The sequence below is a fragment of the Oncorhynchus gorbuscha genome, linkage group LG03 (genome assembly GCF_021184085.1).
Source record: "Oncorhynchus gorbuscha isolate QuinsamMale2020 ecotype Even-year linkage group LG03, OgorEven_v1.0, whole genome shotgun sequence".
Taxonomy (NCBI): domain Eukaryota; kingdom Metazoa; phylum Chordata; class Actinopteri; order Salmoniformes; family Salmonidae; genus Oncorhynchus; species Oncorhynchus gorbuscha.
The window spans coordinates 28,703,248-28,716,154 of record NC_060175.1 but is presented as its reverse complement, the minus strand read 5'-3'; the positions used below and the strand labels follow the sequence as shown (position 1 = coordinate 28,716,154).

Below are 12,907 nucleotides of genomic sequence, written 5' to 3'. Positions count from 1 at the left end.
AGGACTTTGCCCAGCGGAAAATTCTACAGCTCTCATTTACAAAGCACCTCTACCAAAGACACACACACACACACACATGCACAAGTGAAGTCAGAATATGGCCCTGTACTCTTTTAATCCTTCCCCTCCCCACTCCCCCTACTTCCATCCACAGGGCCTATCAACGCCATACCTCCCTGCTATTTATAGGATACGACTGTCCCCTCATCCGCTCCCCCCTGCCAAAGCACAGACATGGGGGTGCATTTCAATAATCAACAGTGACCTCCTCTCCTTCATCTGCACTGATCCCAACCAGAAGGGAGAGGGGTGAAAGAAATGGCAGATGCCAGTCAACGACCCCTATATGGTTCTTGATTCATTGGGAAGGGGCAGATTGAACCATCTGATTCAGAAGCCTATAGTTTGATAGTGTCCTGATTTGCTGTTTGATTGATTGATTTTCTGTGTGTATGTACTGTATGTATGTGTCTGTGTGAGTGGGAGTGGGAGAGAGGTAACTCATGCTGTAATTGGTGTGTATTCCAACATGTAGCATGAACTTGTGTAACAGTATAATTTTAAACCGTCCCCTCGCCCATACCCGGGCGCGAACCAGGGACCTTCTGCACACATCAACAACAGTCACCCTCGAAGCATCGTTACCCATCGCTCCACAAAAGCCGCGGCTCTTGCAGAGCAAGGGGAACTACTACTTCAAGGTCTCAGAGCAAGTGACGTAACCGATTGAAACGCTATTTAGTGCGCACCGCTAACTAAGCTAGCCGTTTCACATCCGTTACACTTGTATATTTACATCTAACCCTCTCACCTTTCACCATGGTAATGTGGCCAAGTGGCCCTCAGGCAAAGCCTTTTGTGTGACCTCACCAGTAAGGAAATATCAAGATGACAAAATCAGCAGGAGCAGAAACTCGCTGAAGATTTGCAGAAACTCTTCAGCAGTTTAGATTTTGGCCAGTCATTTAGCAAAATTCAATGTAATATCGGTATCACATTTCAGTATTGAAAGGAGGTCGGATGGAGGGGCCTTCTCGTGGACCGAACTGGAAGTGCAACATGAAGGTAAACGTCAAACAGACATAACAAATGTTTGACACTTCACATAATATAGTTAACTTAAAACCATTTAACAGAGTGACAGGAGAGAGAACGAAAATGAGAGAGCGGCAGGGTAGGGAGACAGGGAGGTACAGTGTTGCTGAGGCTCCATTGTGGGGCTTTTGTGAGGCTCAGATTGTCTTCTTCTCTGGGAAAGTGGAAACTCAACACCTCTCCCCGGAGTTCTGGTTACCAGGTGAGAGAGGAAGCAAGAATGGAAAAACAGAGCGCAAGCGAGAGAGAGGAGGAGGGAGGCGGGGCGGAGAAGTGTGGAGAGAGGAATAGGCGATGAGGGAAGAAAAAGAGAATGAGATTTGGACATGAGTTGAAGAGAGGTGGAAAGAGAGAGAAACTGAGAAAGGGGGAGATGTAGAGCTGTACATACAGATAAGAAAATAGAGAGGGAGAAAGAGGTAGGTTTTTCTCACAGGATTAATTAACACAGCTGGGGGTAAGTAAGTGTTCACTGTAAATCACTGAATAGACTACACCATTTTGTATTTAAAAAAAGTGTCTAAATCAAATTTCTACAACCTTACATTTTGGGTTATCATAGGGTTGTGATAGGGTAAGCAGTGGTGGAAAAGTACTAAATTGTCATTTGTCAAAATTCCTTAATAGAAATGACTCAAGTAAAAGTGTCACCCAGTAAAATACTACTTGAGTAAATATCTAAAAGTATCTGGTTTAAAATGTACTTAAGTACAGTGGTGGGAAAAGTATTCAACGGTCATACTTGAGTAAAAGTTAAAAGTTGAAGTAAATGCTATACATCAAATTCCTTATATTAAGCAAACCAGTTGACACAATTTTCTTGTTTTTGATTTATTTACAAATAGCCAGGGACACACTCCAAAACTCAGACATCATTTACATAATTGCTGTACTGCCTGAGCATTCGAAATGTAACGAGTACTTTGGGTCAAGGAAATTGTATGGGAGTAAAAAGCACATATTTTCTTTACTAATGTAGTGGAGTAAAAGTAAAATGTGTCAAAAATATAAATAATAAAGTACAGATACCCCTCAAAAAACTACAAGGTAAACTCCACCCAAAAACAATATTTTGGTATTTCTTTCATTAGTCCATTGTTTATATAGTCAGTTTATATGTCAGCAATCAGGTTATCAAGATATATAACTTTCAAAATACAGAAATACAACCAGTATGATTAATTTTGCATCACATGACACTACGTTTTGCATGATATGACAAATGCATCATACCAGCTATATTTCTGTACTTTGAAAGTTATATATCTTGAAAACTTGCTTGCTGACATGCAAAACATTTGGGACTATATCAAACAAGGTACTAATGAAACAAATGTGGCATTTTCCTTTTGGAAGTACTTCAAATGATTTTTACTTAGTTACTTTACACCACTGAGGATAAGACTCATTAGTAAGCTCAATAGGCATTTCAAATTATATTCTTCAAGAATCAATGGTTTTGAATCATTAATCATTCAACAGATTGATCATCTGTGATTTAGTTGTTGTTGTTGTAGTAGATTCTTCACCAAAACAGGACAGGTTCCTCTCACTTGATTCTTTGTCACATAACTCCCCCTCGTGGCCAACACCTGACACTGTTTCCTTCTTAGGAAACCCGGAAGGGCGGTGCTCACTCTCCTTTAAAGTAACTTCTCAACAGGTTGAATGAATGAATGACATTGCTGAAACATACTTTTGCACCTCATCAAAGGCATTTGAAAATTCACATGTTTATTTTGGATACTATTTTTTTATACAAGTATTCACTTAAACCTGGACACCAGTAGTTTACAAAACACAAAAGGATACACTATTTGATTTCTAGCTATCTCTAACAAAGATCTATCACCAATTTCCCTAAACTCCACATATATTTCACACATTTTGATGCCTCATGCAGTTTTGGTGTTTCTTGAGGAAACAATCAAAAACACTACAACTTTTTACTTTATAACATGATAAAACATGGTAATAAAAAGTGTGAACCTGTCATATTAATACAATCAAGAGTTGTGTAAAGAACTGTATCCTATATGACCGCATATATAATTGTTGAACATTTTCTGACCAGGGCTGTCTTTTCAGTTTATATAAATAAAAATATAATACTACGTTCTATTTATAAGTTCCTGTCAAATCACTGAAGGACACCAAAAATAAAGGATAAATTATGTACAGAAATGTTTTAGTTGCAATACCTGTCTGTTACTGCTTTAGATTATTTCGTTCTGAATCCGATTTGACTGTAAACATAAGAGTCCTTCCTCTGATCAACTTGTTTGTGAAGTATGTTATTGGACCTGCATGTTTAGATGCACTATAAATAAAGTTGAATTTGAATGCAAGTACATTCAGGTGACATGCTACAGTAGGTCTCTCTGGGAGGGGGTGTGGTGAAAGTTCAGTGCCTAGTGAAAATCTATACACCCCTTGCACAGTTGTCACATTTTCTGCCTTCAAATTAAATATTTCAAAAAGAGATTACATTTAGTTTTTATTTCCTACTGATATACACAACAAGCTCCACATTTTCAAAGTGAAAGAAATAGTATAGAACTTGTTTTTTAGATTAAAAATTAAGATGTCTTCATACCCCATAGTTAATATTTGGTGGAAGCAACTTTGGCAACAATTACAGCTGTAAATAATTTTGAATAAGATTCTACCAACTATGCACAACTCTTAGGGCAACATATATGCATTGTTTTTGTCAAAATTGCTCAAGCTCAGTACATTTGGTAGGGAATCATTGATGGACAGCAATATTCAAACATTGTCTCTGATTTTCAAGCATATTTAAGTCAGGACTGAGACTGGACCATTCAGAAACACTCAACACCACTTTGAAAGCCATTCTGGTGTGTCTTTGGCATTAACATTGGTGTAATTGTCTCGCTGTAAAATCAACTCTATCAGACAGTCATGACTCCAGGGTATTCAGAAGACTGAGGCAGGTTTTCCTCTAACTTTTTACCTTGAATTTGCTTGTTTCATATTTATTTTGATCCTGGCAAACTCACCAGTCCCTGCCGGGGACAAGCAAGTGGTGTGTAGACTTTCACTAGGCACTGTATGTGAGTGAGCTGGCATGTGTGTTTGACAGTGAGTGTGTGTGTGAGTGGGTTTGTGTGTGTCTTCCCCCTTCCTCTCTTATTAATACATCTAGAGTGGCGGGTGGGCACAGCAGCTAACGACAGAGAGAGAAATAGAGAGAGAGGGAGTGGGAAGGAGGGAGCGAGGGAGATTGTTTCTACGTCTGTCTGCCTATCTGCCTGTCAGTCTGCCTGTCTGTATGTATGTGGGCATTGTCTGGTCCTTCATGAGTATGACAGTACATTAACTGTCCTTTTACACACTAACATAAATCACTTGGTTAGCTGAGACACATTTCATTTTTGGTGGGAGAAAGACAAAGCACTATATGGCAGAATGTTGCCATACCACTGCCAGTAGTCTATATGGCAGAATGTTGCCATACCACTGCCAGTAGTCTATATGGCAGAATGTTGCCATACCACTGCCAGTAGTCTATATGGCAGAATGTTGCCATACCACTGCTAGTAGTCTATATGGCAGAATGTTGCCATACCACTGCCAGTAGTCTATATGGCAGAATGTTGCCATACCACTGCCAGTAGTCTATATGGCAGAATGTTGCCATACCACTGCCAGTAGTCTATATGGCAGAATGTTGCCATACCACTGCCAGTAGTCTATATGGCAGAATGTTGCCATACCACTGCCAGTAGTCTATATGGCAGAATGTTGCCATACCACTGCCAGTAGTCTATATGGCAGAATGTTGCCATACCACTGCCAGTAGTCTATATGGCAGAATGTTGCCATACCACTGCCAGTAGTCTATATGGCAGAATGTTGCCATACCACTGCCAGTAGTCTATATGGCAGAATGTTGCCATACCACTGCCAGTAGTCTATATGGCAGAATGTTGCCATACCACTGCCAGTAGTCTATATGGCCCTAATGTGGATCTGTCCTGCTGTTCTTAAACTTTTCCATGCTAGCCCATACAGCTATGCCATGACAATAGAGTTTGTTTAACTTACAGTACTCAACACTTGGGTGAGAGTCTGTTTGTGTGAGTAAACGCTTTGGCACAGCACACACACAAACATACACACACGCACACACACAGGCACATAAGACACTCAACGCCTGCCTCCGTTATAAGAGTAGTCTGCCTTGTTGTGCATGACCAGTCTGTTGTCTACGAAGTAGAAGCTGTCCGACTTCGTCTCGTAGGGATGCTCCACCATCTGATGAACTGGAAGGGAACATAATCATAACATGGAACATATTGTTCTGTTTTTGATGTTATTTCCATCCATAGGAGTGGCAGGTAGCCTAGTGATTAGAGCATTGGACTAGTAACCGAAAGGTTGCCAGATCAAATCCCTGAGCTGACAAGGTAAAAATCTGTCGTTCTGCCCCTGAACAAGGCAGTTAACCCACTGTTCCTAGGCCATCATTGAAAATAAGAATTTGTTCTTAATTGACTAAACACCGAGTTAAATAAAATCATTAATTTGGGAGAACACTCTCTTGACTGGTGTATTACTTCCAGGTAAGCACATGACAACAGGTTAGTGTGTGGGATGTCTTTGTTGTTCTTAACTGACTTGCCTAGTTAAATAAAGGTCAAAAATATACAACTGCTAAATACAATATGTCTGGAAAATGTATTCAAAAGGTGATGTGCGTGCGTGTCCTTCAGTAAATGATTGCATTTCCACATAAATGTAATGTACACATTTTATTTATTTACTCAAAACAATTTATTTATGTAGCACTTTTCACTAAAACATCAGTACCAAAGTGCTTCAAACGGGGTCATTGATTGATGGATGGAATGTGACACTCACCCAAGCTCTCAGACAGCTGAGGGAACTCGTAGATGTGTTCGCAGGTGTTGCGGCTGTTGGGGATACAGAAGCCGAAGTCAAAGTCAAAGCTCTTCAGGAGGTGATCCCTGAAGTAGTGCCTTTCAATCATCCTGAAGCTGTTCAGAGGGCGGTCACCAACCGTAAACTCCACTCTGACACACAGAGAAAGGTGTCAACATACAATAAGTACTGTGTGTGTGTGTGTGTGTGTGTGTGTGTGTGTGTGTGTGTGTGTGTGTGTGTGTGTGTGTGTGTGTGTGTGTGTGTGTGTGTGTGTGTGTGTGTGTGTGTGTGTGTGTGTGTGTGTGTGTGTGTGTGTGTGTGTGTGTGTGTGTGTGTGTGTGTGTGTGTAAGAGATTATACGCACGTGGCTCCCACAGTCCTCAGTCGTAGGAATGCAGTGGTGAACTGGTAGCATACAAAACGCCCGGCACTCATGTCTCCCTCTCCATTCTCCTCATCTTCCTCTGAGGTCAAAGACACAACAACAAACAGGATATATTTTTAAACCAATGGCACGGTGATCAATCACAAATACAGAGTATTTCTCAGACATACTACAATAGTAATACACTGACACACACACACACACACACACACACACACACACACACACACACACACACACACACACACACACACACACACACACACACACACACACACACACACACACACACACACACACACACACACACACACACACACACAGAGGGAATTTGAACTGTACCCGTATGAGGTGGTTTGGCAATTTCAAATAACACAGTCCCTGTCTCCAAGTCTCTGATTTTAAAGCGGATAAAATCTATGTCGAAGATGTTGTCCTCTGGTTTACACAGGTACCCTGACATGGACAGACAGTAGAGGTGGTCAGTGGCTGTCTTAAAATATATACTATTTTAAAGGGCAGTAAAATCTATCTTTCTTTCTTTCCTGAACAAAACTATAAAAGCAACATGCAACAATTTTACTGAGTTACAGTTTAAATAAAATCATTAGGCCCTAATCTATGGATTTCACATGACTGGGCAGGTGTGCAGCCATGTCCACCCACTTGGGAACCAAGCCCACCCACTTGGGAGCCAGGCCCACCCACTTGGGAGCCAGGCCCAGCCAATCAGAATTTGTTTTTCTCCCAACAAAAGGGCTTTTATTACAGAGAAATACTCCTCAGCACCCCCTCCCTCCCCTCAGACAATCCCGTATGTGAAAATGCCGGATGTGGAGGTACTGGGCTAGCGTGGTTATACGTGGTTTGCAGTTGTGAGGCCAGTTGGACGTACTGCCAAATTCTCTAAAACAACATTGGAGGTGGCTTATGGTAGAGAAATGAACATTCCGATATCTGGCAACAGTTCTGGTGGACATTCCTTCAGTCAGCATGCCAATTGCATGCTCCCTCAAAACTTGAAACATCTGTGGCATTGTGCTGTGTGAAAAAAATTCACATTTTAGAGTAGCCTTTTATTCTACCCCATTGGAGGCGGCTTATGGTAGAGAAATTAACATTCCGATATCTGGCAACAGCTCTGGTGGACATTCCTTCAGTCAGCATGTCAATTGCATGCTCCCTCAAAACTTGAAACATCTGTGGCATTGTGCTGTGTGAAAAAAAATCACATTTTAGAGTAGCCTTTTATTCTACCCCATTGGAGGTGGCTTATGGTAGAGAAATTAACATTCCGATATCTGACAACAGCTCTGGTGGACATTCCTTCAGTCAGCATGTCAATTGCATGCTCCCTTCAAACTTGAAATATCTGTGGCATTGTGCTGTGTGAAAAAAATGCACCAAAAAAAACATGCACCTGTGTAATGATCATGGATAGATTATCTTGGTAAAGGATAAATGCTCATGGATGTAAACACATTTCTGCACAGAATTTGAGAGAAATAAGCTTTTTGTGCTCATGGTACATTTCTGGGATTATTCCTGGTCATGAAACCAACATGTTGTGTTTATACTTTTGTACAGTATATGTGATTTATATTTACCTTTATATTTACAATGATGGCCTACCCCACTGAACCCAGACAATGCTGGGACAATTGTGTGCCACCCAATCATGGCCAGTTGTGATTCAGCCTGGAATTGAACCAGAGTCTGTAGTGATGCTTCTAGCAGTGAGATTCAGTGACGTACACCGTTGCGCCACTCAGGAGCCCCATTTAGCAAGGGATCTCGGATTTGTCATAGCAACTAGGCTATTCAGGTAAATAGACAGGCATAGATTGCCAGTTTTACTCAACGCCAGTGTAGCTATGTAAATTCCACTGTATGTAAATGAACCTGTAGCTAGCTACCCATTTGTATAAACAGCCAACCACTGCCAATATCAAGTAGAAAATAGATATAGCCTACCCCGAGTAGCAACCGGCAATCGTAGAACCTCTTCAGGGGTGATGTGGCCAACTTGTGTTCGAAGATCATCTTCTGTGACGGGCCTACTATCCACCTGGCTTTGCCGAGACTTGAGTCTCTTCAGAACCCCTCCACCTGGCTTGCGCTCCCGCGCAGCAGCCGCGGAACTGTGCCCGGTGATCGAGACATTCTCAGCAGCAACAGGCGGGTCGATGCGAGCTTTAGCTCCGCTCATAATTACCAGTGATGATGACAACCTTGTCTATTTGTCTCGGTCTACCTCTCTCAAAGCAATAAGATGGCGCCGTAGATGTCGAATGAAGAACCTCCGCTTCTCGCTGACGATGATGGGTCAAGCACTTGTTTTTGTAATCACACGCTTTACAGTTGCCATGGCAACAGGTCAGAGATAAAGTCGAGGTGAAACGGACTTTCAGAGAAATACCGCTAGGGGCAGGATGTGCACCACAGACCAGACATGGCACTGGCTACACCTGCTTGCTTTTAAACGCACACTCGGACTTTTGCGCTAAGGACATTTGGAATTGACAATTCGATTTACGCATGTGGTGGGCAAAGGCATTCAAACCACATGGTTTTTTTAAACACCCCACTGATTAACAGTCCCTCAATATTTAAACACAATCTAAGCTTTTCATACGCATTAATTCTGGAAGAGCCGGCTTTATGAGTTTTAGGATGCTGCAGGGGAGTATGGGGTAGGTTGAGCTAAATGGCTAAACTGAGCCACCCCGGTTTCTAGGAAATGGCCATGAATTCTGATTATTTCCGTGGATACACGACATCCACAAATATATGTAGATATCTTTGTTAGAAATAATACAATATTTCCCATGATGAAGTGATGCTGAATGAATGTAATAAATTGCTCAATTTACCCACTCTTACTGTTTTATATCAGCTGGAAATCTAAGGCTGTCGCCTATTAGTCAACACAAGCCTATGTTATATAGGCATAGGCCTACTAATTAGACTTTCAAAACTGCAACTACTAACTAGCTAACTATTAACTACTGCTATCTAGCCTACTAGCAAATTGTGGTCAGAGGCGCAAGAAACTAGGCAAAACCACAATCACCATCAACAATCACTGACATTTTGAGCTTCTTGAACTGTAAAAATAACCCATTTCTCTAGCCTCTTCAATTCATATCAAACCTGTTTGTCCAGTCAGTCATGCCGCAGCACCTGTGGGAGGGACAGATCTGTCCGGACACCTGCTCTAGGGACTGTCGCGGACTATCGTTCGCTGTGGCACAATAGTATTCTTGTGTGGGATCTATGTTGACTTTGGGAGAGACGGAGACAAATTCACGAAACAGCCTCTGTTCAACACATATTGTAATCTGGAGATCCTAAAGATACCAGGTAAAGTCTCAAGCCTATTCCTATAAAACACCAGTTGTCAGTTGATTAAAGCAATATGTCCACTCATGTAACAGCTACGTTATCGTTAGTAGGCTATTTGATCATAAAACGCTTTTAATTTGTCGGTATAGGCTAGGGATTTGCAACAAGGAAAAGGTATACTGAACTATTTCACTACCAGGAATCATAATAGCGTTGGAGGTCATTCCAGGACTTGAGTTATTTTAACTTTTTTACTGCGGCGATATAAGATTACATGAGTTCAACGACAGAGAGTTCATTGTGTGCTCCATTTATTTATTGGTCACTTATTAATACCAAGTAAAGGTTACAGTCAAGTAAGTTTTGTTTATCGCTTGTTTTTCTTACAACCAAACAGCGCAATACTTGATGTGTTCTGTAGACAAAAAGACCTGTCTTAAATATCAGTCTGCAAAGGATAGACTTGGCAAGTAGAGTGTATTTTCGTATTTTCTTTGGTGGATTGACTGCGAACATAGACACAACGATTTGAGACTGGTGGGAGCTTAGTTACAGGTGTTCTGGAATTGCAAATACAAAAAGTATCAAACACAGTATTTTGTGTGGCCTATTATATGGGGTGGAATAGATCATTGATAATACAAATAACATAATTGGCTAATAGTTTTTGATTGAAAGTGGTGACCGTCACCATTTGTTTACAACAAGAAGTGACTATATTGCAAACATTTCCCGTTAGATCGTATTTAACTATATGACAGAGCCTTATTCAATCGAAACCTGTTCTGTACTTAATTAAAATTGGAAACCTAGTTTGATGAGAGCCCTAAGTGCCAGTACTATAATGACGGGACTAGAGAGGGGGACAATGAGCTTTTCTGGTCAGAAGTAGCCTAGTGCCCTTTATATGGAATTGGAGTACGATCCCACTGGGCAAAGACATCAGTTCAACATCTAGTTTTGATTTGCAATTACGTGAATTCAGTTTGAAATCAACAAAACATTTCACCATGTCATTGGATTTTGGTGGCAAGTTGGGTGAATAAATTATGAACATCACTTACATTGATGACTTTTTTTGCAAAACTAAACAGTTTTCCCACATTGATTTAACATCACCACATTTTGTATTTATTTCAATGACATGGAAACAATGTTTATTCAACCAGCTTTTGCCCAGTGGGATTTGGAACATACACCTATGCCTCCCAGTCAGACCTTGGGGCTCCTCAGATGGTTTTAAAGTGCTTCATATGTGGAGCAGTGGAGTGTGGTTGGACTGGTTTATATTACATTGAGAGCTGACAGGAAAAACCAGACAGGATGTGCAACATGCAACTGGGACACATTTGTGTTTTGTTCCATTCAAATCAGATGACTTCACTCACAAATCAACCAAACAACCTGGCTTGACTCTTTAATGTCAATCCAAGAATGGTTAGAATTTGAACAGCTTCCTTAAACATCTCAATAAAAAAGTCATAATAGCATAGAGATTTGACACTATCAGCTATACTAGTATCAATCAGAGATAACATATGTTTAGATTTGAGATTGAATCATCATGAATATCATGGCAAACTGTCACTGTGTATTTGAGGGTAAACAACAGCACTTTTTGTAGATCGTCCCTGTAAAGGCGATCATAAGAATAAGATGAATCATCTTTAACTCTGTGAGACCCAAACATAGATTCAAATGAGGGAAAATAATATTACCCTCTAGAAATACTTTTATTACTTCTAATAGACCTCTGATGGATCAAAATCATTGACAGGTGATAGAAAATATTGTGTCATGGTATATAAACCTAAAATTCTGTCTTATTTTGTCTGAAATAGCTAAATTTAGCATCTTGACCAATCAATATTTTAGTATGTTGCTATCAAAAACATATATTTTTTCAAAGCCTCAACTATTTGGAAATACATAATATATATCTTCATTTTTGTTATTTTAATGTCTAGAAGGAACATCAAAGTTAAAATTAAATCAAATTTTATTTGTCACATACACATGATTAGCAGATGTTAGTGCGAGTGTAGCGAAATGCTTGTGCTTCTAGTTCCGACAATGCAGTAATAACCAACAAGTAATCTAGCTAACAATTCCCAAAACTACTACCTTATAGACAAAAGTGTAAGGGGATAAAGAATATGTACATAAAGATATATGAATGAGTGATGGTACAGAGCGGCATAGGCAAGATACAGTAGATGGTATTGAGTGCAGTATATACATATGAGATGAGTATGTAAACAAAGTGGCATAGTTAAAGTGGCTAGTTATACATGTATTACATAAGGATGCAGTAGATGATATAGAGTACAGTATATACGTATACATATGAGATGAATAATGTAGGATATGTAAACATTATATTAGGTAGCATTGTTTAAAGTGGCTAGTGATATATTTCCCATCATTTCCCATCAATTCCCATTATTAAAGTGGCTGGAGTTGAGTCAGTGTGTTGGCAGCAGCCACTCAATGTTAGTGGTGGCTGTTTAACAGTCTGATGGCCTTGAGATAGAAGCTGTTTTTCAATCTCTCGGTCCCAGCTTTGATGCACCTGTACTGACCTCGCCTTCTGGATGATAGCGGAGTGAACAGACAGTGGCTCGGGTGGTTGCTGTCCTTGATGATCTTTATGGCCTTCCTGTGACATCGGGTGGTGTAGGTGTCCTGTAGGGCAGGTAGTTTCCCCTGGTGATGCGTTGTGCAGACCTCACTACCCTCTGGAGAGCCTTACGGTTGTGGGCGGAGCAGTTGCCGTACCAGGCGGTGATACAGCCCGACAGGATGCTCTCGATTGTGCATCTGTAGAAGTTTGTGAGTGTTTTTGGTGAAAAGCCAAATTTCTTCAGCCTCCTGAGGTTGAAGAGGCGCTGCTGCGCCTTCTTTATGATGCTGTCTGTGTGGGTGGACCAATTCAGTTTGTCTGTGATGTGTACGCCGAGGAACTTAAAACTTACTACCCTCTCCACTACTGTTCCATCGATGTGGATAGGGGGGTGTTCCCTCTGCTGTTTCCTGAAGTCCACAATCATCTCCTTAGTTTTGTTGACGTTGAGTGTGAGGTTATTTTCCTGACACCACACTCCGAGGGGCCTCACCTCCTCCCTGTAGGCCGTCTCGTCGTTGTTGGTAATCAAGCCTACCACTGTTGTG

The 12,907-nt window shown here is 40.9% G+C and overlaps 1 protein-coding gene across 2 annotated transcripts; it reads right to left on the bottom strand.

The window, feature by feature from the left end:
* Positions 1-1,910: 1,910 nt before the first annotated feature.
* Positions 1,911-9,715, bottom strand: LOC124030434 (protein unc-119 homolog B-like). 2 transcript variants are annotated; one of them, XM_046341780.1, is made up of 5 exons: positions 8,366-9,707; positions 6,734-6,847; positions 6,371-6,470; positions 5,983-6,155; positions 1,911-5,384 (listed from the first exon to the last, which is right to left on the bottom strand). In XM_046341780.1, the coding sequence occupies exons 1-5, from the start codon at positions 8,598-8,600 to the stop codon at positions 5,269-5,271; spliced, it is 738 nt and encodes a 245-aa protein (XP_046197736.1). In that variant the 5' UTR covers positions 8,601-9,707; the 3' UTR covers positions 1,911-5,268. The 2 variants fall into 2 exon arrangements, with proteins under 2 accessions (XP_046197736.1, XP_046197742.1); XM_046341786.1 differs by lacking the exon at positions 6,734-6,847 and having other exon boundaries at positions 8,366-9,715.
* Positions 9,716-12,907: the final 3,192 nt, after the last annotated feature.